General features: G+C 42.3%; 1 protein-coding gene and 1 long non-coding RNA gene across 5 annotated transcripts in view; one reads left to right on the forward strand and one right to left on the reverse strand.

The window, feature by feature from the left end:
• LOC130282586 (uncharacterized) overlaps positions 1–17,892 on the reverse strand; it is a 44,992-nt gene extending 27,100 nt beyond the window's left edge. Inside the window, exons 1-2 of the long non-coding RNA XR_008846461.1 lie at positions 17,559–17,892; positions 12,889–12,981 (exon numbers count right to left, since the gene is read on the reverse strand). This is a non-coding gene — a long non-coding RNA (uncharacterized LOC130282586). The remainder of the gene's footprint in view (positions 1–12,888; positions 12,982–17,558) is intronic.
• Positions 1–26,919, forward strand: part of SORCS1 (sortilin related VPS10 domain containing receptor 1) — a 762,471-nt gene that overhangs the window by 682,987 nt on the left and 52,565 nt on the right. For all 4 annotated transcript variants that reach the window (XM_056530949.1, XM_056530951.1, XM_056530952.1 and 1 more), the window contains exons 19-21: positions 4,217–4,403; positions 18,163–18,296; positions 25,168–25,291. In XM_056530949.1, coding sequence (XP_056386924.1) covers positions 4,217–4,403; positions 18,163–18,296; positions 25,168–25,291 — 445 coding nt within the window. The remainder of the gene's footprint in view (positions 1–4,216; positions 4,404–18,162; positions 18,297–25,167; positions 25,292–26,919) is intronic.

Raw genomic sequence — 26,919 nt, forward strand, 5'->3', positions numbered from 1 at the left:
AGGTAACACCATCATCTGTAGTATTCTAGGTAACACCATCACTTGTAGTCTCCTGGGTTCCACCTTCATCTGTAGTATTCTAGGTAACACATTCATCTGTAGTATTCTAGGTAACCCCATCATCTGTAGTATTCTAGGTAACACCATCATCTGTAGTCTCCTGGGTTCCACCTTCATCTGTAGTATTCTAGGTAACCCTATCATCTGTAGTATTCTAGGTAACACCTTCATCTGTAGTATTCTAGGTAACACCATCATCTGTAGTATTCTAGGTAACACCTTCATCTGTAGTATTCTAGGTAACACCATCATCTGTAGTATTCTAGGTAACACCTTCATCTGTAGTATTCTAGGTAACACCATCATCTGTAGTATTCTAGGTAACACCTTCATCTGTAGTATTCTAGGTAACACCTTCATCTGTAGTATTCTAGGTAACACCATCATCTGTAGCATTCTAGGTAACACCATCATCTGTAGTATTCTAGGTAACACCATCATCTTTAGTATTCTAGGTAACACCTTCATCTGTAGTATTCTAGGTAACACCATCATCTGTAGTATTCTAGGTAACACCTTCATCTGTAGTATTCTAGGTAACACCATCATCTGTAGTATTCTAGGTAACACCTTCATCTGTAGTATTCTAGGTAACACCTTCATCTGTAGTATTCTAGGTAACACCTTCATCTGTAGTATTCTAGGTAACACCATCATCTGTAGTATTCTAGGTAACACCTTCATCTGTAGTATTCTAGGTAACACCATCATCTGTAGTATTCTAGGTAACCCTATCATCTGTAGTATTCTAGGTAACACCTTCATCTGTAGTATTCTAGGTAACACCATCATCTGTAGCATTCTAGGTAACACCATCATCTGTAGTATTCTAGGTAACACCATCATCTGTAGTATTCTAGGTAACACCATCATCTGTAGTATTCTAGGTAACACCATCATCTGTAGTATTCTAGGTAACACCATCATCTGTAGTATTCTAGGTAACACCTTAATCTGTAGTATTCTAGATAACACCATCACTTGTAGTCTCCTGGGTATGACCTTCTGCTTATAGTTTTCTAGATCATGCCTCCACTAATAGGCCCAGATTTATCCATCTGTTTGAGACACAAAAATATGATTTCCCATAGCAAACAAATACAGCTCAGTTGTGCCCCTGGTCTGTTGAATCTCCTCTATTTGTGGTTTCACTCTTTTTTAAAGTTTCCACTTGTAGTCTCTCAGATGACAGCACCGTTTGTAGACCTGTAGTCTCTAAGGTGACTGCCCTACTTGTAGTCTTGTAGTCTCTCAGGTGACTGCCCTATGTGTAGACTTGTCTCTTAGGTGATGGTACCACTTGTAGACCTGTAGTCTTTCAGGTGACTGCACCACTTGTAGTCTCTCAGGTGACAGCTCCACTTGTAGACCTGTAGTCTTTCAGGTGACAGTACCACTTCTAGTCTCTCAGATGACGGCACCACTTGTAGACCTGTAGTCTCTCAGGTGACGGCACCACTTGTAGACCTATAGTCTCTCAGGTGACGGCACCACTTGTAGACCTGTAGTCTCTCAGTTGACGGCACCACTTGTAGACCTGTAGTCTCTCAGGTGACGGCACCACTTGTAGACCTGTAGTCTCTCAAGTGGTTGCACCACTTGTAGACTTGTAGTCTCTCAGGTGACTGCACTACTTGTAGACCTGTAGTCTCTCAGGTGACGGCACCACTTGTAGACTTGTAGTCTCTCAGGTGACTGCACTACTTGTAGACCTGTAGTCTCTCAGGTGACGGCACCACTTGTAGACTTGTAGTCTCTCAGGTGACTGCACTACTTGTAGACCTGTAGTCTCTCAGGTGATGACACCACTTGTAGACGTGTAGTCTCAGGTGACGGCACCACTTGTAGACCTGTAGTCTTTCAAGTGACGGCACCACTTGTAGACCTGTAGTCTTTCAGGTGACGGCACCACTTGTAGACGCTCAGGTGACTTGGGTTCTGCTCCTCTAAACCCACTTCTCAGCCTCTAGTTTAGCCCAGATATACCTATTCATATCCAGGGAGGTCATCTCTCCTTGTCTCTCTTTCCCCGTCTTATGCCTTTCTTCCTCTCTGAGTGCTTTCTAGCGCATTTTGGTTAAAGTTTTATATCCATCTTTTTATTTCCCTCCTAAGAATCTTCCATATATTTCCATTTTTTTTATATTTTATTGTCTTATTTGCATCTTTCTTCTCTTTTTATTGATTTTTTTTTCCATTTCCTTGCTTCCTTCTCCAGTACAGTAGCAGCTCATCTGCAATGTACAATATGTACAATATGTCTGGGACCCAATATCCACAATATATTTTCATCATAGCCGTTATACTCTTACGGGGCCAGTACCTTAGGTGAACATAGAAACACAGAATGTGTCAGCAGATAAAAACCATTTGTCCCATCTAGTCTGCCCAATATAGTCCCTCGCCCAATTTTATATAAAGGATAGCCTTTATGTCAGTCCCTATCTTATATAAAGCATAACCTTTTGCCTATCCCTATCTCATACTGTATGAATATAGCTTTATGCCTGTACCTATCTTATATGAAGGATAGCCTTATGTCTATCCCTATCTTATATGAAGGATAGCCTTATGTCTATCCCTATCTTATATGAAGGATAGCCTTATGCCTGTACCTATCTTATATGAAGGATAGCCTTATGTCTATCCCTATCTTATATGAAGGATAGTCTTATGCCTATCCCTTATCCCATGCATGCTTAAACTCCTTCACTGTATTTGCAGCGACCACTTCTGCAGGAAGACTATTCCATGCATCCACTACTCTCTTATTAAAGTAATACTTCCTGATATTACTGCAGAAACCTTTGCCCCTCTAATTTAAAACTATGTCTTCTTATGGTTGTATTTTTTTTATTTTTTTTATCTCCTCTTCTCATTTATTGTCTTGATTCCCTTTATGTGTTTAAAAGTTTCTATCATATCCCCTCTGTCTCTTCTTTCTTCCTGCAGTTCATGTACTAGTTTAGCATCTTCTCTGAACTCTCTCCAAAATATCTATATCCTTTGTGAGATACGGTCTCCAGTACTGCGCACAATACTCCAAGTGAGATCTCACTAGTGCTATACACCTATATTCCCATGAGTACTTTCCTTTTGTACTGCTAATACCTCTCCCTATATACCCAGGAGCTCTTCCATCTTTATTGCCAATACCTCTCCCTATAGACCCATGAGCACTTCCCTCTTTACTGATAATACCTCTCCCTATACACCCATGAGCACCTCCCTCTCTACTGCTAATATCTCTCCCTATACACCCATGGGCACCTCCCTCTCTACTGCTAATATCTCTCCCTATACACCCATGGGCACCTCCCTCTCTACTGCTAATATCTCTCCCTATACACCCATGAGCAATTCCCTCTCTACTGCTAATATCTCTCCTTATACATCCATGAGCACTTCCCTCTACAGCAAATACCTCTCCCTATACACCCAAGCATTCTGATAGCATTTTCTCCTGCTCTATTACAATGTCTGCCTACCGTTAAAGGGGTACTCCGCTGCTCAGCATTTGGAACAAACTGTTCCGAACACTGGAGCCGGCAGCTCGTGATGGCATAGCCCCGCCCCCTCATGACATCACACCCTGCCCCCTGAATGCAAGTCTATAGGAGGGGACGTGACAGCCGTCACGCCCCCTCCCATTGACTTGCATTCAGTGGGTGGGGCATTACATCATGATGGGGCAGGGCTATGATGTCACGAGCTCCCGGCACCGCCTCCAGTGTTCGGAACAGTTTGTCTTCTGAAATAATTTCCCCTAAATTCTGCATACCATAGATCTCCATTCCTTCCCCATACTTCTATTGGATTTGTTCTGCTGTCCTCTTCTATATATCCTTCTGCTTTCTTCTTTTAGTACCTAAGGTTTATATACATTTTTTGTCTATTTTCATTAATTTATGGCTTCTATTATCATTACTTAACCATTTATTTTATTATCCTTACTTTACCATTGGTCCCACTATCTAACTTACTTTCTACATCTCTGCCCCCATTCCTTCCCTTTGCGGACCCCTTTCGCCTTCACTACCAACTTCCCAACTTTGGCCAGTACAGATTTGCGATGAGATGAGACACTTTGCTTGTCTTAATTGTATGTACGTCATTCAGTTCTTTATACTTACCTTAACCATTCTTCTTTTTTTAGGGAGATATTCAGAAAACGAACATTCAAGTTGACTTTGGCGATGGTATAGCAGCTTCCTACGCTAACCTCAGCGCCACGGAAGATGGCATCAAGCATGTCTATCAGAACGTGGGCATCTTCAGAGTTCTGGTCCAAGTAGACAACAACCTTGGCTCCGACAGTTCTGTGCTATACCTACACATAACAGGTATGGTCGGTGCACTATATCCTATTTATATACTGTACCTACTATGTAATATTTAAAGGGGTACTCCGGTGGAAAACATTTTTTGTTTAAATCAACTGGTGCCAGAAAGTTAAACAGATTTGTAAATGACTTCTATTAAAAAAATCTGTACCCAGTCTGTATCAAATCTGTATCCAGTACTTTTTAGCAGCTGTATGCTACAGAAGAAATTATTTTCTTTTTGAATTTCTTTGTTGTCTTGTCCACAGTGCTCTCTGCTGACACCTCTGTCCATGTCAGGAACTGTCTGTGTCAGGCTCTGGACAGTTCCTGATACAGTCATCAGGTGTCAGCAGAGAGCACTGTGGACAAGACAAAAAAGAAATTCAAAAAGAAAATAATTTCCTCTGTAGCATACAGCTGCTAAAAAGTACTGGATATAGATTTGATACAGACTGGGTACAGAATTTTTAATAGAAGTAATTTACAAATCTGTTTAACTTTCTGGCACCAGTTGATTTAAAAACAAATGTTTTCCACCGGAGTACCCCTTTAAAGTCCAGAGCACTAGGGGTGTAGCTATAGAATGCAGAGGTTCCTAAGTAGGGGCATCATCTGTTAGGGCAAAGTCTTGAGTCCACCACACACATCTGATGTTTGGTTGCCCCGACAAAATCGGTGGGTACAGCCAACAGGGGTACTCCGGTGGAATTTATGATTTTTTTTTTTTTTAATCAACTGATGCCAGAAAGTTAAACAGATTTGTAAATTACTTCTGTTTAAAAATCTTAATCCTTCCAGTACTTATGAGATGCTGTATGCTCCAGAGGAAGTTCTTTTCTTTTTTAATTTATTTTCTGTCTGACTACAGTGCTCTCTGCTGACACCTCTGTCCATGTCAGGAACTGTCCAGCAAAGGAACAAATCCCCATAGCAAACCTCTCCTGCTCTGGGGAGTTCCTGACATGGACAGAGGTGTCAGCAGAGAGCACTGTTATAGTGATATGGACCATGCTGGTATAACATGGGTATATATTGTTTATAATATATATGTACAGCTGGCATAAGTTATATATCTCCTGTATATAGTGATATGGACCATGCTGGTATAACTTGGGTATATACTGTATATAATTATATATGCACAGCTGGTATAAGTTATATATTTCCTGTATATAGTGATATGGACCATGCTGGTATAACCTGTATATACTGTATATAATTATATATATACAGCTGGTATAAGTTATATATCTCCTGTATATAGTGATATGGACCATGCTGGTATAACCTGGGTATATACTGTATATAATATATATGTACAGCTGGTATAAGTTATATATCTCCTGTATATAGTGATATGGACCTTGCTGGTATAACCTGGGTATATACTGTATATAATTATATATGTACAGCTGGTATAAGTTATATATCTCCTGTATATAGTGAAATGGACCATGCTGGTATAACCTGGGTATATACTGTATATAATATATATATGTACAGCTGGTATAAGTTATATATCTCTTGTATATAGTGACATGGACCATGCTGGTATAACCTGGGTATATACTGTATATAATTATATATGTACAGCTGGTATAAGTTATATATCTCCTGTATATAGTGATATGGACCATGCTGGTATAACCTGTATATACTGTATATAATATATATGTACAGCTGGTATATGTTATATATCTCCTGTATATAGTGATATGGACCATGCTGGTATAACCTGGGTATATACTGTATATAATTATATATGTACAGCTGGTATAAGTTATATATCTCCTGTATATAGTGATACGGACCATGCTGGTATAACCTGTATATACTGTATATAATTATATATGTACAGCTGGTATAAGTTATATATCTCCTGTATATAGTGATATGGACCATGCGGGTATACCCTGGGTATATACTGTATATAATGATATATGTACAGCTGGTATAAGTTATATATCTCCTGTATACAGTGATATGGACCATGCTGGTATATCCTGGGTATGTACTGTATATAATTATATATGTACAGCTGGTATAAGTTATATATTTCCTGTATATAGTGATATGGACCATGCTGGTATAACCTGTATATACTGTATATAATTATATATGTACAGCTGGTATAAGTTATATATCTCCTGTATATAGTGATATGGACCATGCTGGTATAACCTGTATATACTGTATATAATTATATATGTAGAGCTGGTATAAGTTATATATCTCCTGTATATAGTGATATGGACCATGCGGGTATACCCTGGGTATATACTGTATATAATGATATATGTACTGCTGGTATAAGTTATATATTTCCTGTATATAGTGATATGGACCATGCTGGTATAACCTGTATATACTGTATATAATTATATATGTACAGCTGGTATAAGTTATATATCTCCTGTATATAGTGATATGGACCATGCTGGTATAACCTGTATATACTGTATATAATTATATATGTAGAGCTGGTATAAGTTATATATCTCCTGTATATAGTGATATGGACCATGCGGGTATACCCTGGGTATATACTGTATATAATGATATATGTACTGCTGGTATAAGTTATATATCTCCTGTATACAGTGATATGGACCATGCTGGTATAACCTGGTATATACTGTATATAATTATATATGCACAGCTGGTATAAGTTATATATCTCCTGTATATAGTGATATGGACCATGCTGGTATAACCTGGGTATATACTGTATATACGTACAGCTGGTATAAGTTATATATCTCCTGTATATAGTGATATGGACCATGCTGGTGTAACCTGGGTATATACTGTATATAATATATATGTACAGCTGGTATAAGTTATATATCTCCTGTATATAGTGATATGGACCATGCTGGTATAACCTGGGTATATACTGTATATAATTATATATGCACAGCTGGTATAAGTTATATATCTCCTATATATAGTGATATGGACCATGCTGGTATAACCTGGGTATATACTGTATATAATTATATATGTACAGCTGGTATAAGTTATATATCTCCTATATATAGTGATATGGACCATGCTGGTATAACCTGGGTATATACTGTATATAATTATATATGTACAGCTGGTATAAGTTATATATCTCCTGTATATAGTGATATGGACCATGCTGGTATAACCTGGTATATACTGTATATAATTATATATGCACAGCTGGTATAAGTTATATATCTCCTGTATATAGTGATATGGACCATGCTGGTATAACCTGGGTATATACTGTATATAATTATATATGTACAGCTGGTATAAGTTATATATCTCCTGTATATAGTGATATGGACCCTGCTGGTATAACCTGGGTATATACTGTATATAATTATATATGTACAGCTGGTATAAGTTATATATCTCCTGTATATAGTGATATGGACCATGCTGGTATAACCTGGTATATACTGTATATAATATATATGTATAGCTGGTATAAGTTATATATCTCCTCTATATAGTGATATGGACCATGCTGGTATAACCTAGGTATATACTGTATATAATATATATGTACAGCTGGTATAAGTTATATATCTCTTCTGTATATAGTGATATGGACCATGCTGGTATAACCTGGGTATATACTGTATATATGTACAACTGGTATAAGTTATATATCTCCTGTATAAAGTGATATGGACCATGCTGTTATAACCTGGGTATATACTGTATATAATTATATATATGTACAGCTGGTATAAGTTATATATCTCCTGTATATAGTGATATGGACCATACTGGTATAGCCTGGTATATACTGTATATAATTATATATGCACAGCTGGTATAAGTTATATATCTCCTGTATATAGTGATATGGACCATGCTGGTATAACCTGGGTATATACTGTATATAATTATATATGTACAGCTGGTATAAGTTATATATCTCCTGTATATAGTGATATGGACCATGCTGGTATAACCTGGGTATATACTGCATATAATTATATATGCACAGCTGGTATAAGTTATATATTTCCTGTATATAGTGATATGGACCATGCTGGTATAACCTGTATATACTGTATATAATTATATATGTACAGCTGGTATAAGTTATATATCTCCTGTATACAGTGATATGGACCATGCTGGTATATCCTGGGTATATACTGTATATAATTATATATGTACAGCTGGTATAAGTTATATATCTCCTGTATATAGTGATATGGACCATGCTGGTATAACCTGAGCATATACTGTATATAATTATATATGCACAGCTGGTATAAGTTATATATCTCCTGTATATAGTGATATGGACCATGCTGGTATAACCTGGGTATATACTGTATATAATTATATATGTACAGCTGGTATAAGTTATATATCTCCTGTATATAGTGATATGGACCATGCTGGTATAACCTGGGTATATACTGTATATAATTATATATGTACAGCTGGTATAAGTTATATATCTCCTCTATATAGTGATATGGACCATGCTGGTATAACCTGGGTATATACTGTATATAATTATATATGTACAGCTGGTATAAGTTATATATCTCCTCTATATAGTGATATGGACCATGCTGGTATAACCTGGGTATATACTGTATATAATTATATATGTACAGCTGGTATAAGTTATATATCTCCTGTATATAGTGATATGGACCATGCTGGTATAACCTGGTATATACTGTATATAATTATACATGCACAGCTGGTATAAGTTATATGTCTCCTGTATATAGTGATATGGACCATGCTGGTATAACCTGGAATATACTGTATATAATATATATGTACAGCTGTTATAAGTTATATATCTCCTGTATATAGTGATATGGACCATGCTGGTATAACCTGGGTATATACTGTATATAATTATATATGTACAGCTGGTATAAGTTATATATCTCCTGTATATAGTGATATGGACCATGCTGGTATAACCTGGGTATATACTGTATATAATATATATGTACAGCTGGTATAAGTTATATATCTCCTGTATATAGTGATATGGACCATGCTGGTATAACCTGGTATATACTGTATATAATTATATATGCACAGCTGGTATAAGTTATACATATCATCCCGGAGTCCATACAATGTGTTATACTGTAGTGAGTCTTTCCCTGACTCTCGGATTCATCTAGAGCGAGGCAGTGCCACCTACTGTTCTGTATGAATAATTCATCACATGCCTCTGACATGTTCACGCGGTATGCTTTGTGTGCACGTCTGTGTTAATCGGCGCACTGCGGGGGTTTCTGCCTTCTGAATTTTAATGCCCTGACACCGCATGCTTCCATGAGTCTTATAAATGCTGAGAGCGGCTAAAAGTCGACTCCAGTAAAGTAATTATTTTTAGCTGCTTCAGCTCGTGATTTGCAATCTCGACGCTGATGGCTGCGTTAAGTAAATTTTACTGACAGTTTGATGGCGGACGGCTCCATAGGAGTATGTGAGTGTGGAAATTATATGGTATCTGTCTGATGTGACTGAATGACACCACCCGGGACTGTAGCCACTTCTACATAGCTGCTTTAGCGATTCTTGGGCATGGGACCCCTATGGGATATCCATATGTCCTAATATGAACTGTGCCAAAATAAATAGTTCCAAACCGTGTAAGTGTCCTAATTAATATAGCCGTACTGCACCCAGTCCTGCACCATGCACATGAGACATTACAATGTAACCTCCAGTGATTTTTTTTAAGCCAGTGGTCTCCAAACTGAGGACTTCCAGCTGTTGAAAATCTACAACTCACAGCATGCCTGAACAGTAGATCAGATTAATTAAATACACAATTCAAGTGAGCAATTGGTTATCAAAGTACATTATATCCCAACGTGTTTCCCCCCCACACAGTGATGGGATTTATCAGGGGACATTAACAGGATTTTAACAAACAAATGTAACAAAAAGTGTGTTTTGTAACCGGTGTGCCTCCAGCTGTTGCAAAACCACAACTCCCAGCATGCCCGGACAGCCGTTGGCTGTCCGGGCATGCTGGGAGTTTTAGTTTTGCAAGAGCTGGAGGTCCGCAGTTTGGAGACTACTCTTCTAAGCCAATGGCCTCCAACCCAGTCCTCAAGGCCACTAACATTCCTGCTTTTTTTATTTTTAGTTTTTTTTCAGAACAGGGAAAGATTCAAACCCTTGACTATTGGTGGTCCATGATGATTGTGTTTGTGACCTCTGAACTGTTAATGAAGCTTGAGAACTGGGTTTCTGACCTCAGGACTGTTTGGCCTTGAGGACTGGGTTGGGGACCTCTGGACTGTTGGTGGCCCTTGTGGACTAGGTTTGGACACTCTGGACTGTTGGTGGGCTTGAGGACTGGGTTTGGGACCTCTACACTGTTTGTTGGTGCTGGAGAATTGGGTTTCGGACCTCTTAACTGTTGGTGGGCCTTGAGGACTTAGTTTGGGACCTCTAGACTGTTGGTGGGGGCTTGAGAATTGGGTTTGGGACCTCTTAACTGTTGGTGGGCCTTGAGGGCTTCTTTGTGGACCTCTGTACTGTTGGTGGGGGCTTGAGAATTGGGTTTGGGACCTCTTAACTGTTGGTGGACCTTGAGGACTTAGTTTGGGACCTCTAGACTGTTGGTGGGGGCTTGAGAATTGGGTTTGGGACCTCTTAACTGTTGGTGGGCCTTGAGGACTTGTTTGTGGACCTCTGTACTGTTGGTGGGCCTTGAGGACTGGGTTAGGGACCTCCGTAGTGTTGGTGGCATTGAGGACGGGGATTGGGACCTCTGGACTGTTGGTGGGCCTTATGGATTGAATTTGGAACCTCTGGACTGTTAGGTCCCAACATGTTTCCCCGCATACAATAATTCATCAGGTGACATAAACAGTACTAAAAATCAATTATAAAATAAAAGCAGTGTTTCCCAACAAGCGTGGCTCAGCTTTTGCAAAGCTGCAACTCCCAGCATGCCCGGACAGCCAACGGCTGTCCGGGGATGCTTGGAGTTGTAGCTTTTCAACAGCTGGAGGCACACCGGTTGGGAAGCACTGCACTAGTTCTATCCTCACCAGCACCGATAATATGCTACATCTGCATACACAGCACACTCAATGACTTAACACATAAACTCATTTGATCGGATTGCAGTCTTCTAGATTTCCAGTAGAGGGCAGTATTGTCACACTTTAGTGCTGGCGGCTCTTGCTTTCTCTACGTAATTTTTTTGTCATGTTGCACATTTTACTCACATTCTGCAGGTACATCGCCTTCCCGTATCTCGGCTCAGATCACGGCCGGTGCAAGGATTTTGGTGCCCCCCCAAACCTGCAGTCCACCCTGCGCCCCATCTCCCTTGCATATATGTTTCTTTAAAATTTTTCATATGCAACACCACAGATAACACAGTGATAACTCTCTGAGTACAGATAATGTAGTAGATGTGACCTGCAGTCCTATGTAACACCATAGATAACACAGTGATAACTCTCTGAGTACAGATAATGTAGTAGATGTGACCTGCAGTCCTATGTAACACCACAGATAACAGTGATAACTCTCTGAGTACAGATAATGTAGTAGATGTGACCTGCAGTCCTATGTAACACCACAGATAACACAGTGATAACTCTCTGAGTACAGATAATGTAATAGATGTGACCTGCAGTCCTATGTAACACCACAGATAACACATTGATAACTCTCTGAGTACAGATAATGTGGTAGATGTGACCTGCAGTCCTATGTAACACCACAGATAACAGTGATAACTCTCTGAGTACAGATAATGTGGTAGATGTGACCTGCAGTCCTATGTAACACCACAGATAACACAGTGATAACTCTCTGAGTACAGATAATGTGGTAGATGTGACCTGCAGTCCTATGTAACACCACAGATAACAGTGATAACTCTCTGAGTACAGATAATGCAGTAGCTGTGACCTGCAGTCCTATGTAGCACCACATATAACAGTGATAACTCTCTGAGTACAGATAATGTAGTAGATTTGACCTGCAGTCCTATGTAACACCACAGATAACACAGTGATAACTCTCTGAGTACAGATAATGTAGTAGATGTGATATGCAGTCCTATGTAAAACCACAGATAACACAGTGATAACTCTCTGAGTACAGATGATGTAGTAAATGTGACCTGCAGTCCTATGTAACACCACAGATAACAAAGTGATATCTCTATACTTTCCGTTCGAGGCACACCGCGGGAAAAAATAATTTGCTGGGCACCCCTACCGAAGTTGACAAGAAAAATAAAAAACGGATTACGCAATGCACAACGGGGGAGATTTATCAAAATCTGTCAGGAGGAAAAGTTTCTGAGTTGCCCAGAGCAACCAATCAGATTGCTTCTTTCATTTTTCAGAGGCCTTGTTAAAAATGAAAGAAGCGATCTGATTGGTTGCTATGGGCAAGTGGGCAACTTTTCCTCTGGACAGGTTTTGATAAATCTCCTCCAATATCTATTTATCTGTGTATGTAGTTTACAGTGCTGCTTTATACAGCAACTCACAAATTACGTCTTCTCTAATCAGTGTTGTTCTCTTCTCCATCTGGTCCGGCCATCATCACTGTTTCTTTCAGTCACAATTCTTCACAGTTAAACCTGCAAAACAAATCTATTAGGCTCCGCACTTTGTCAGTCTCCAGATACCCCTTTTAGTGGAGAGTAATACAGGGGCGTATAGGTGTAAAGGGGTGTAGAAAAGTGTACATGGGTGACAGAGAGGTGTAGAGGAGTGTACATGGGTGACAGAGGGGTGTAGAGGAGTATACATGGGTGACAGAGGGGTGTAGAGGAGTGTACATGGGTGGCAGGTGTGTAGAGGAGTGTACATGGGTGACAGGTGTGTAGAGGAGTGTACATGGGTGACAGAAAGGTGTAGAGGAGTGTACATGGGTGACATAGGGGTGTAGAGGAGTGTACATGGGTGACAGAGGGGTGTAGAGAAGTGTACATGGGTGGCAGAGGGGTGTAGAGGAGTGGACATAAGTGACATAGGGGTGTAGAGGAGTGTACATGGGTGACAGAGGGGTGTAGAGGAGTATACATGGGTGACAGAGGGGTGTAGAGGAGTGTACATGGGTGATAGAGGGGTGTAGAGGAGTGTACATGGGTGACAGAGGGGTATAGAGGAGTGTACATGGGTGACAGAGGGGTGTAGAGAAGTGTACATGGGTGGCAGAGGGGTGTAGAGGAGTGGACATAAGTGACATAGGGGTGTAGAGGAGTGAACATGGGTGACAGGGGTGTAGAGGAGTGTACATGGGTGACAGAGGGGTGTAGAGGAGTGTACATGGGTGATAGAGGGGTGTAGAGGAGTGTACATGGGTGACAGAGGGGTATAGAGGAGTGTACATGGGTGACAGAGGGGTGAACATGGGTGACATAGGGGTGTAGATGAGTGTGCATGGGGGACAGAGGGGTGTAGAGGAGTGTACATGGGCGACATAGGGGTGTAGATGAGTGTACATGGGTGACAGAGGGGTGTAGATGAGTGTACATGGGTGACAGAGGGGTGTAGAGGAGTGTACATGGGTGACAGAGGGGTGTAGAGGAGTGTACATGAGTGACAGAGGGGTGTAGAGGAGTGTACATGGGTGACAGGGGTGTAGAGGAGTGTACATGGGTGACAGAGGGGTGTAGAGGAGTGTACATGGGTGACAGGGGTGTAGAGGAGTGTACATGGGTGACAGAGGGGTGTAGAGGAGTGTACATGGGTGACAGAGGGGTGTAGAAGAGTGTACATGGGTGACAGAGGGGTATAGAGGAGTGTACATGGGTGACAGGGGGGTATAGAGGAGTGTACATGGGTGACAGAGGGGTATAGAGGAGAGTACATGGGTGACAGAGGGGTGTAGATGAGTGGACATGGGTGACAGAGGGGTGTAGAGGAGTGTACATGGTTGAAAGAGGGGTGTAGAGGAGTGTACATGGGTGACAGAGGGGTGTAGAGGAGTGTACATGGGTGGCAGGGGTGTAGAGGAGTGTACATGGGTGACAGGGGTGTAGAGGTGTGTACATGGGTGACAAAGGGGTATAGAGAAGTGTACACGGGTGAAAGAGGGGTATAGAGAAGTGTACATGGGCGACAGAGGGGTGTAGAGGAGTGTACAGAGGGGTCTAGAGGAGTGTACATGGGTGACAGAGGGGTATAGAGGAGAGTACATGGGTGACAGAGGGGTGTAGAGGAGTGTACATGGGTGACAGAGGGGTGTAGAGGAGTGTACATGGGTGACCGAGGGGTGTAGAGGAGTGTACATGGGTGGCAGAGGGGTGTACATGGGTGATAGAGGGTGATAGAGGGTGAAGAAGAGTGTACATGGGTGACAGAGGGGTGTAGAGGGGTGTACATGGGTGACAGAGGGGTGTAGAGGAGTGTACATGGGTGACAGAGGGGTGTAGAGGAGTGTACATGGGTGACAGAGGGGTATAGAGAAGTGTACATGGGTGACAGGGGTATAGAGAAGTGTACATGGGTGACATAGGGGTGTAGAGGAGTGTACAGAGGGGTGTAGAGGAGTGTACATGGGTGACAGAGGGGTGTAGAGGAGTGTACATGGGTGACAGAGGGGTGTAGAGGAGTGTACATGGGTGACAGAGGGGTGTAGAAAAGTGTACATGGGTGACAGAGGGGTATAGAGGAGTGTACATGGGTGACAGAGGGGTGTAGAAGAGTGTACATGGGTGACAGAGGGGTGTAGAAGAGTGTACATGGGTTACAGAGGGGTATAGAGGAGTGTACATGGGTGACAGAGGGGTGTAGAGGAGTGTACATGGGTGACAGAAGGGTGTAGAGGAGTGTACATGGGTAACAGAGGGGTATAGAGGAGTGTACATGGGTGACAGAGGGGTGTAGAGGAGTGTACATGGGTGATAGAGGGGTGTAGAGGAGTGTACATGGGTGACAGGGGGCATAGGGGGGTGTACATGGGTGAAAGAGGGGTGTACAGGAGTGTACATGGGTGACAAAGGGGTGTAGAGGAGTGTACATGGGTGACAGGGGGCATAGGGGGGTGTACATGGGTGAAAGAGGGGTGTAGAGGAGTGTACATGGGTGACAAAGGGGTGTAGAGGAGTGTACATGGGTGACAGAGGGGTATAGAGGAGAGTACATGGGTGACAGAGGGGTGTAGATGAGTGGACATGGGTGACAGAGGGGTGTAGAGGAGTGTACATGGGTGAAAGAGGGGTGTAGAGGAGTGTACATGGGTGACAGAGGGGTGTAGAGGAGTGTACATGGGTGGCAGGGGTGTAGAGGAGTGTACATGGGTGACAGGGGTGTAGAGGTGTGTACATGGGTGACAAAGGGGTATAGAGAAGTGTACACGGGTGACAGAGGGGTATAGAGAAGTGTACATGGGCGACAGAGGGGTGTAGAGGAGTGTACAGAGGGGTCTAGAGGAGTGTACATGGGTGACAGAGGGGTATAGAGGAGAGTACATGGGTGACAGAGGGGTGTAGAGGAGTGTACATGGGTGACAGAGGGGTGTAGAGGAGTGTACATGGGTGACCGAGGGGTGTAGAGGAGTGTACATGGGTGGCAGAGGGGTGTACATGGGTGATAGAGGGTGATAGAGGGTGAAGAAGAGTGTACATGGGTGACAGAGGGGTGTAGAGGGGTGTACATGGGTGACAGAGGGGTGTAGAGGAGTGTACATGGGTGACAGAGGGGTGTAGAGGAGTGTACATGGGTGACAGAGGGGTATAGAGAAGTGTACATGGGTGACAGGGGTATAGAGAAGTGTACATGGGTGACAGAGGGGTGTAGAGGAGTGTACAGAGGGGTGTAGAGGAGTGTACATGGGTGACAGAGGGGTGTAGAGGAGTGTACATGGGTGACAGAGGGGTGTAGAGGAGTGTACATGGGTGACAGAGGGGTGTAGAGGAGTGTACATGGGTGACAGGGGTGTAGAGGAGTGTACATGGGTGACAGAGGGGTGTAGAGGAGTGTACATGGGTGACAGAGGGGTGTAGAGGAGTGTACATGGGTGACAGAGGGGTGTAGAGGAGTGTACATGGGTGACAGAGGGGTGTAGAAAAGTGTACATGGGTGACAGAGGGGTATAGAGGAGTGTACATGGGTGACAGAGGGGTGTAGAAGAGTGTACATGGGTGACAGAGGGGTGTAGAAGAGTGTACATGGGTTACAGAGGGGTATAGAGGAGTGTACATGGGTGACAGAGGGGTGTAGAGGAGTGTACATGGGTGACAGAAGGGTGTAGAGGAGTGTACATGGGTAACAGAGGGGTATAGAGGAGTGTACATGGGTGACAGAGGGGTGTAGAGGAGTGTACATGGGTGATAGAGGGGTGTAGAGGAGTGTACATGGGTGACAGGGGGCATAGGGGGGTGTACATGGGTGAAAGAGGGGTGTACAGGAGTGTACATGGGTGACAAAGGGGTGTAGAGGAGTGTACATGGGTGACAGGGGGCATAGGGGGGTGTACATGGGTGAAAGAGGGGTGTAGAGGAGTGTACATGGGTGACAGAGGGGTATAGAGGAGTGTACATGGGTTACAGAGGGGTGTAGAAGAGTGTACATGGGTGACAGAGGGGTGTAGAGGAGTGTACATGGGTGACAGAGGCGTGTAGAGGAGTGTACATGGGTGACAGAGGGGTGTAGAGGAGTGTACATGGGTGACAGAGGGGTGTAGAGGAGTGTACATGGGTGACAGAGGGGTGTAGAGGAGTGTACATGGGTGACAGAGGGGTGTAGAAGAGTGTACATGGGTGACAGGGGGCATAGGGGGGTGTACATGGGTGACAGAGGGCATAGGGGGGTGTACATGGGTTACAGGTGTAGACTGGGGGGTGGTCAGAGGGGTGGACAGGGGGGTGAACTTGTGTGACAGGGGAATGGACAGGGGTGACAGACAGGTGGCCAAGGTGGACATGGATGACAGGAGGATGGACAAGCGGTTGAAAGAGGTGACAGGGGTGACAGAGGGGTGAATAGAGGGTGGACATGGGTGACGGGGTAGACTGGGGGGGGTAGATATGTGTGACAGGGGGTAGACTGGGTGGTGAACATGGGTGACAGGGATGGACAGGCGGTGGACATGATGACAGCACAGGGGGTGGAGAGGGTTAAGAAGGGGTAACAGAGGGGTGGACATGTATGACAGGAGTGGGGGGTGGAGAGGGTTAAGAAGGGGTAACGGGGTGGAAAGGGTACATACCTTAAGCCATTTCTCTTCACTACACTGGCACAGGAATCCGGCGGAGCTTCCTCTTTCCTCCCCTCTTGGCAGGGCACCAAGTCAGGGCTCCGGCAGGGCACTCACTGCGCCGCTGGGGGAGGGGGACTCATCAGTACAGTGGCACAGGTGACAGGGCCGCAGGGTGAGGGTGACACGAAGGGATATGCAGGGGGACGCTGTGTGCGCACGCACAGAAAAGTGCACAGATACTTCCCTTCCCCCCTGCGCGCCGCGAGTCACAGGTGCGCAGGCCGGGGCGGGAAATAAAAAAAAAAGTGCAAATTAGCGTTCCGGTACTCTATAAAAGCGCGTTCTGGGCGCAGGGAGAGGTGCTGATACTGTCAATAGGCATTTTTGGAAGTGGCGGTACTGAGTACCACCGCGTTCCGGCCCACTTAAACCACCGGTCTTAGTAAAAAAAAAAAAAGGCTTGATTCTTTCCGCCCCCCATCGGCGGCGGAGTCCTTGTGGCCCCAAGCGGACACTTGGTTTGCCTAATGGCAGAACCGGCCCGGCTTAGATGTCTCATGTTGTTTTAATCATGAATTGATAATTTTGACATTTTTGGTCTTTTTTTTCACAGCCCCCCTGGAGCACATCCACTTGATATTGCCTTTTGTCACCACGAAGAACAAGGAGGTCAACGCTTCGGTGGTCCTCTGGCCGAGTAACGTGGGGACCCTCACCTACGTCTGGTGGCTCGGAAATAACAGTGAGGTGCTTGCAGATTTCGACTCTATATGGGTTAAAACATTTTCCACTTTTGACTTTTTGCACCATATTAGGTGGTTCTGGAATCTGTGACCCAAATACTAAAGGCATCCATAGACATTAGATATCCGTGGACCTAACAATTAGTTTTTAGCACCATGCCTCACCCAAGGGGATAAACAGCTGCTTGGATGGTGGCACCTATGGTTATATCCAATCTGATCGATTTTTTTGGTCAATGAGGGTCTTTAAAGGGGTACTCCGGTGGAAAACTCCAGAACCAATGACCAGGTTTTCATAGAGTATGGACTCAACATTCATATTGTAACTTGAGGGCCGCTATCTAGGACTGGGTTCAACCCAAAATCTTCATGGTGATTGAACAATCTACTATTTATGGGTTAAAGGGGTACTCCGGTGGAAAACTTTTTTATTTATTTTTTTATCAACTGGTACCAGAAAGTTAAACAGATTTGTAAATTGCTTCTATAAAAAAATCTTAATCCTTCCAGTACTTATTAGCTGCTGAATACTACAGAGGAAATTATTTTCTTTTTTGAACACAGAGCTCTCTGCTGACATCAGGAGCACAGGGCTCTCTGCTGACATCTCTGTCCATTTTAGGAACTGTCCAGAGCAGCATATGTTTGCTATGGGGTTTTTCTCCAGTTCTTAAAATGGACAGAGATGTCAGCAGAGAGCACAGTGGTCATGATGTCAGCAGAGAGCTCTGTGTTCCAAAAAGAAAATAATTTCATCTGTAGTATTCAGCAGCTAATAAGTACTGGAAGGATTTAGATTTTTTTTAATAGAAGTAATTTACAAATCTGTTTAACTTTCTGGCACCAGTTGATTTAAAAAAAAAAAAAGAAACGTTTTCCATTGGAGTACCCCTTTAACTCGGCATTCGAGGACAACCACGCCTACTTCACACAAAACCACACCCCCTCCGCAGTAAACCCTACCCACTCAGTGACCGCAGCAGAGATTGTCAAATTGTTTCACTTTGTCAAATTGTTTTTTTTTTTGTTTTTTTTTTTTACCAACTGGTGCCAGAAAGTAAAACAGATTTGTAAATTACTTCTATTAAAAAATCTTAATCCTTCCAGTACTTATTAGGGTCTGTATGCTACAGAGGAAATGCTTTTCTTTTTGGATTTCTCTGATGTCACGACCACAGTGCTCTCTGCTGACCTCTGCTGTCCATTTTAGGAACTGTCCAGAGCAGCATATGTTTGCCATGGGGATTTTCTCCTGCTCTAGACAGTTCCAAAAATGGACAGCAGAGGTTAGCAGAGAGCACTGTGGTCGTGACATCAGAGAAATCCAAAAAGAAAAGCATTTCCTCTGTAGCATACAGACCCTAATAAGTACTGGAAGGATTAAGATTTTTTAATAGAAGTAATTTACAAATCTGTTTAACTTTCTGGCACCAGTTGGACGTACATTTACGTCCTGTGCATAACCGCGGGCATCGGAGCGATGCCCGTGTCATGCGCGGCTGATCCCGGCTGCTGAATGCAGCCAGGGACCCGCCGGCAATGGCCGACGCCCGCGATCTCGCGGGCGTCCGCCATTAACCCCTCAGGTGCCGGGATCAATACAGATCCCGGCATCTGCGGCAGTGCGCGATTTCAATGAATGATCGGATCGCCCGCAGCGCTGCTGCGGGGATCCGATCATTCAGAACGCCGCACGGAGGTCCCCTCACCTTCCTGCTTCCGGCTCCCGGCGTCTTCTGCTCTGGTCTGAGATCGAGCAGACCAGAGCAGAAGATGACCGATAATACTGATCTGTTCTATGTCCTATACATAGAACAGATCAGTATTAGCAATCATGGTATTGCTATGAATAGTCCTATGGGGACTATTCAAGTGTAAAAAAAAAAATGTAAAAGTAAAAAAAAAAGTGAAAAATCCCCTCCCCCAATAAAAAAAGTAAAACGTCCGTTTTTTCCTATTTTACCCCCAAAAAGCGTAAAAAATAAATTTTATAGACATATTTGGTATTGCCGCGTGCGTAAATGTCAAAAATATTAAAATTAAATGTTAATGATCCTGTACGGTGAACGGCGTGTACGAAAAAAAGAAAAAAGTCCAAAATTGCTACTTTTTTTAATACATTTTATTTTAAAAAAAAATTATAAAAAATGTATTAAAAGTTTTTTTACATGCAAATGTGGTATCAAAAAAAAGTACAGATCATGGCGCAAAAAATGAGCCCCCATACCGCCGCTTATACGGAAAAATAAAAAAGTTAGAGGTCATCAAAATAAAGGGATTATAAACATACTAATTTGGTTAACAAGTTTGTGATTTTTTTTAAGCGCAACAATAATAGAAAAGTATGTAATAATGGGTATCATTTTAATCGTATTGACCCTCAGAATTAAGAACACACGTCATTTTTACCATAAATTGTACGGCGTGAAAATGAAACCTTCCAAAATTAGCAAAATTCCTTTTTTTTTTAAATTTCTCCACAAAAATAGTGTTTTTTGGTTGCGCCATACATTTTATGATATAATGAGTTATGTCATTACAAAGGACAACTGGTCGCGCAAAAAACAAGCCCTCATACTAGTCTGTGGATGAAAATATAAAAGAGTTATGGTTTTTAGAAGGCGAGGAGGAAAAAATGAAAACGTAAAAATGTAATTGTCTGAGTCCTTAAGGCCAAAATGGGCTGAGTCCTTAAGGGGTTAAAACCCATAAATAGTAGATTGTTGAATCACCATGAAAATTTTGGGTTGAACCCAGTCCTAGATCTCTTCTTTTCATAGAGGCCCTCAAGTTACAATATTAATTGGTTCCAGGACGACCATTGTATGTTGAGACCAGAACTCTATGAAAACCTGGTAATTGGTTCTGAAGCCCCAAAATGTCATCCAAAAATAGGAAAAAGTGAGGATTAAAGATAAATAAGTAGATAACTAATATAGATAAAGCAAAGTCCTTCCATATAAAAGTAAGAAAGATCTGCTGGGAGCTGTAATCACTGTCTATGTAGAGGACAGGAGCTTCTTCAGGGTCCTGTACAGTACACAGTGTCCTAAAAAAGTAACATGGAGCCGCCCTCACCTGGTGTCCAAAGGAGCAGCTAACCCTGGGACAGGTAAGAGTACAGAACATGTAATACCTCCCTGTACTGTAGGGGGCACTACCAGACACGAGTAATACAGGGGTTTTACCAGTGAAATACCCATTCTGATTGATCAGTTCTTCCAGTCTCACAGACCTGGACCTGGACTATTGAGGCCATTATAAGTTGAGGGACCACTGTACTACATTAGCTGGCCTCATGGGTCTCTTTTTGGGCAGTGGGTTGAGCCCAATCCTAGCTCTCTTCTCTTTACAGATATTACATTGGCTGGCCTCATGGGTCTCTTTTTGGGCTGGGGTCTATATACAGTGTGTTCAGAAAGTTTTCAGACCCTTTCAGTTTTTTATATATTTGTTATGGATGGTACTCCTTCTGCTTAAAAAAAATCCCAATATTCTGCCCTCAATATCCCATAATGAGAATGTGAAAACAGAATTTTAGAAATCTTTTTAAATTTATTAATCAGGAAAAACTAAAATGTCCTATGGACCTAAGTATTCAGAACTTTTGCTATGACACTTGAAATTAAAGGGGTAATCCCATGGAAAACCTTTTTTTTTTTTTTTAAGCAACTGGTGCCAGAAAGTTAAACAGATTCGTAAATAACTTCTATTAAAAAAATCTTAATCCTTCCAGTACTTATTAGGGGCTGTATACTACAGAGGAAATGCTTTTCTTTTTGGATTTCTCTGATGTCACGACCACAGTGCTCTCTGCTGACCTCTGCTGTCCATTTTTGGAACTGTCTAGAGCAGCAGAAAATCCACATAGCAAACATATGCTGCTCTGGACAGTTCCTAAAATGGACAGCAGAGGTCAGCAGAGAGCACTGTGGTCGTGACATCAGAGAAATCCAAAAAGAAATGCATTTCCCCTGTAGTATACAGCCCCTAATAAGTACTGGAAGGATTAAGATTTCTTAATAGAAGTAATTTACAAATCTGTTTAACTTTCTGGCACCAGTTGATTTAAAAAAAAAAAAAAAGTTTTCCAGGGGAGAACCCCTTTAAGCTCTGGGGTCTCCTATTTATCTTGATGAGGTTGGAGATGTTTCTACACCTTGGTCACCTGTGGAAAATTCAGATGATCAGACATGATTTGGGAAGACACAGCCCTGTCTATATAAAGTCTCACAGCTGACAATGTATATCAGAACAAAAACCAAGCCATGAGTGGAAAAGAACTGCCTGCAGAGCTCAGAGGCAGCATTGTGTGAAGATCTGGGGAAGGAGACAAATACGTTTCTGCTGCACTGAAAGTTCCCAAAAGCCCAGTGTGCTCCATAATTCTTACTAGTGATGAGCAGCAGGGGCCATATTCAAATTTGCGATATTTCGCAAATATATTGACGATTATTCGTCCTATGTTCGCAAAATTTGCATATTCACTATGTTCATTCACTTTTTTTTCCATGTGAAAATTCACATGGAAAATTTGCATAAAAATTTGCATGTGGAAAAGAGAAGGGGGGTTATCAAGACTTGTATTTGTCTATCTATATGCATATCTAAAGCAAATCCCTGCCACGTTTGATCGCAATGGATTTATCATGTGATGAAGCTCTGAAGGCTACATTGTTGTTAAAGTTTTTTTTTTTAAATCATCTGGGGTCAGAAAGTTAAAGAGATTTGTAAATTACTTCTATTAAAAAAATCTTAATCCTTCCAGTACTTATCAGCTGCTGAATACTACAGAGGAAATTCTTTTCTTTTTGGAACACAGAGCTCTCTGCTGACATCCCGAGCACAGTGCTCTCTGCTGACATCTCTGTCCATTTTAGGAACTGTCCAGAGCAGCATATGTTTTCTATGGGGATTTTCTCCTACTCTGGACAGTTCTTAAAATGGACAGAAATGTCAGCAGAGAGCACTGTGCTCGTGATGTCAGCAGAGAGCTCTGTGTTCCAAAAAGAAAATAATTTCCTCTGTAGTATTCAGCAGCTGATAAGTACTGGAAGGATTAAGATTTTTTTAATAGAAGTAATTTACAAATCTCTTTAACTTTCTGGCACCAGTTGATTTAAAAAAAAAAAAGTTTTCCACTTGAGTACCCCTTTAACTCTGCATTCAGGGACAACCACGCCCACTTCACACAAAACAACACCCCCTCCACAGTAAACCCTACCCACTCAGTGACCGCAAAAAAGGTTTCACAAATTTATCGTAAAGCGGGTGCTTCCATAAAAATGATGCAACTTTTTGCAGTTTACGGCAAGGATGATACATGCCCCCCCCCCCCCCCCTATATTATCACTTTGTCATTATTGCCTATGGAGTGCAGAATTATGTTGGGTCAAAACATACAGAATGTGTTAAAAGTGGAAGGGTCGGAAAATTTTTGATCTAATTTGACGATGTTAGACAGTTCCAGTTGCATCATTTCCATTTAGAGGTCTGCACTGTTTTGTACATGTTAGAATGTAATGCTTCAAAAGAGGAAATTTCATTTTATGACCTCACGGGTCTAAACATCTTTTGGATCTACCCGTATTTTTCGCCGTATAAGACACACTTTTTCTTCCCCAAAACTGGGGGGGAAAAGTTGGTGCGTCTTATCCGGCGAATACACACATATCGCGGCGGTCCCTGCGGCCATCAACGGCCGGGACCCGCGGCTAATACAGGATATCACCGATCGCGGTGATGCCCTGTATTAACCCTTCAGACGTGACGATCAAAGCTGACCGCCGCGTCTGAAGGGAAAGTGAAACTAACCCGGCTGCTCAGTCGGGCTGTTCGGGACCGCCGTGGTGAAATCGCGGCATCCCGTACAGCTTACAGGACACCGGGAGGGACCTTACCTGCCTCCTCGGTGTCTGCTCCGGGGCGGGATTCCCTGCATGGCCGGCACTCTCCTTCGTCGTCATCACGTCGTCGCGCACGCCGTCCCGTCATCCAATAGGAGCGGCGTGCGTTGCGACGTGATGGTGACGACGCAGAGCGTGGATCCTGGGGAAGAAGACGTCCGGAGCGTCAGGGACGCCACGGGGACGCGACGACAGCGATGGAGCGACATCCAGGGCAGCGGTGACGGGTCCGAAGCGGCGGGGACACGTGAGTATTACCTCCTATACCAGTGGTCTTCAACCTGCGGACCTCCAGATGTTGCAAAACTACAACTCCCAGCATGCCCAGACAGCCAACGGGCATGCTGGGAGTTGTAGTTTTGCAACATCTGGAGGTCCGCAGGTTGAAGTTCACTGTTGGGTTCAGAATCTTTTTTTTCTAGATTTTGCACCTTTAAAATTGGGTGCGTCTTATACGCCGGTGCGTCTTATAGGGCGAAAAATACGGTATTTATTTTTTCAATTTTATGAATTTTTTCCCATCCAATTTTTTCGTAAACTTTTCAGATCACTTTTACTTTTTTAATTTCTTCATTTCCCTCTGATCTCGGCTTTAATTCTCTTGCTCTCTTTGCTCTGGTCTGGACCCCGGGGAGGTCGATGCTCGAGCTAAGATTGATTAAGAGGCAAAAACAAATTTAAATCCATATATTTCATTTTCGTGAGGTCCCGAAGTTGCAATAAACAGCTCTCATGCTCGATTCTGCCGGAAAAAAAAAAAAAAAAAAACCTGGAACGTGAATTATTTTGCTCAGTACAATGTTTTTATAGAAGATAAGAGCAGAATTCTCCGGGCGGTCCTCGGAGGCGCTGTGTGCGGAGGACTGTGCGGCCCACATGATATACTGCTTTTAATCTTCACTTCTGAGATGTCTGGTGTGAGGTATGAGCAGGTGACTGAGCCTTTGTCTTCTTCTTTCTTCTCCGTAGCCCCTTGTCACCCTGGATAGGACCATCTCATTTACGTTTGCTGTAGAAGGAATGAACAGTATCACTGTGCAGGTGTCTGCGGGAAACACCATCCTCCAGGATACTAAAACCATCGCAGTCTATGGTAAGATGCCAGACATATTGGGCAGACATCCTGCTCATCTTCAAGCATTCACATGGGCTTCTCTGGAAATAAGAATTGAAAAGTTGAAAAAAAAGTATTTGTTTATCAGTATTTTTTTTTTTTATTCTTCTTCAGCTTTCTCATTTTTCCACTTATTCCTATTCACCCTCTTCTTATTTATGTCATTGTTGTGTCTACTTCTTCTTAATGTTCTTCTCCTCCTCCCTCTCCTTTTTATTCTTCTCCTTCTTTTTTTTTCTTGTCTTTTAATAACTCTTCCTCTGCTTTCTCTTCTACTTCCTTTCCTTCACGTGCCCTTCTACTTTTTTTTTCTTTTTATCACACTTTTTGGTCTTTTTCTTCCTTCTCCTTTTTTATATCTTGTCTTCTAGTCATTCTCCTCCTCCTCCTCCTCTTTTTATCCCACTTTTTGTTTTTCTCCTTCATTCTTTTCTTCCTTCTTCTTTTCGCTCTTCCTCCTCCTTCTTCTTCTTCCTCTTCCTTCTTCCTCCTCTTTCTTGCTGCTCGCTCTTCCTCCTCCTTCTTCTTTCTCCTTCTTCCTCCTCCTTCTTCTTGCCCTTCTACTTTTTTAAATCTTTTTAGCCCACTTTTTATTCTTCTCCTTCTTTCTCTTCATCTTTTTCTTCCTTCTCTGCTTTTTTCTCCTTTTATTTTTTCTTTCTTTCTCTTTTTTTTTGTAATTAATAAAGGAGTACTCCGGTGGAAAACATTTTTTTTTTTTTAAATCAACTGGTGCCAGAAAGTTAAACAGATTTATAAATTACTTATATTAAAAAATCTTTACCCTTCCAGCACATATTAGCTGCTATATACTACAGAGGAAATTCTTTTCTTTTGGAACTTCATTTTGTCTTGTCCACAGTGCTCTCTGCTGACACCTAGTGCCCATATCAGGAACTGTCCAGAGCAGGAGAAAACTTCCATAGAAAACCTATGCTACTCTGGACAGTTCCTGACACGGACAGAGGTATCAGCAGAGAGCACTGTGGACAAAACAAAAAAGAAATTCAAAAAGAAAAAAAATTCCTCTGTAACATACAGCTGCTAATAAGTACTGAAAGGATTAATATTTTAATATTTCATTTACAAATCTGTTTAACTTTCTGGCACCAATTCTTAAAAAAAAAAGTTTTCCACCGGAGTACCCCTTTAACTCTTCTTCTCTACCCTTTCTTTCCTTCCTTTTTCTTTATCTTTTTCATTGCTCTCGTTTTTTTTTTTTTGTTTGTTTTTTTTTTCTTCCCCCATTTCTTACTTCCTCTACTTTTCTTTTCCTGTTTTCACTGTCTTCCACTTTTTATTTATGTCTATTTTCTTTCTCTTGGTCATCTCTTTCTCTTTCTTCTTCTTCCACCGTTCTTTCTCTTTTACCCTTTCTTCTTATTTCCTAGAATTTGGGAACAGTGTCTAAAATAAGTGTAGTGCATGCAGAATAAACCAGTTTTGTGTCATGTTTTGAGACAGAAGTCTGGCACCTTTTGCTTAGTGCATCTTCTACATAGTATTAAAGAAAAATCCTGTCAATATTGACATACAAGGGGTTATTCAGTGTTTTCTAAAAAAAATAATATAGTGTTGGGATTGGTGGAAAACAGGAATAAAAGCTA

The sequence above is a fragment of the Hyla sarda genome, chromosome 7 (genome assembly GCF_029499605.1).
Source record: "Hyla sarda isolate aHylSar1 chromosome 7, aHylSar1.hap1, whole genome shotgun sequence".
In the NCBI taxonomy this organism is placed as follows: Eukaryota; Metazoa; Chordata; class Amphibia; order Anura; family Hylidae; genus Hyla; species Hyla sarda.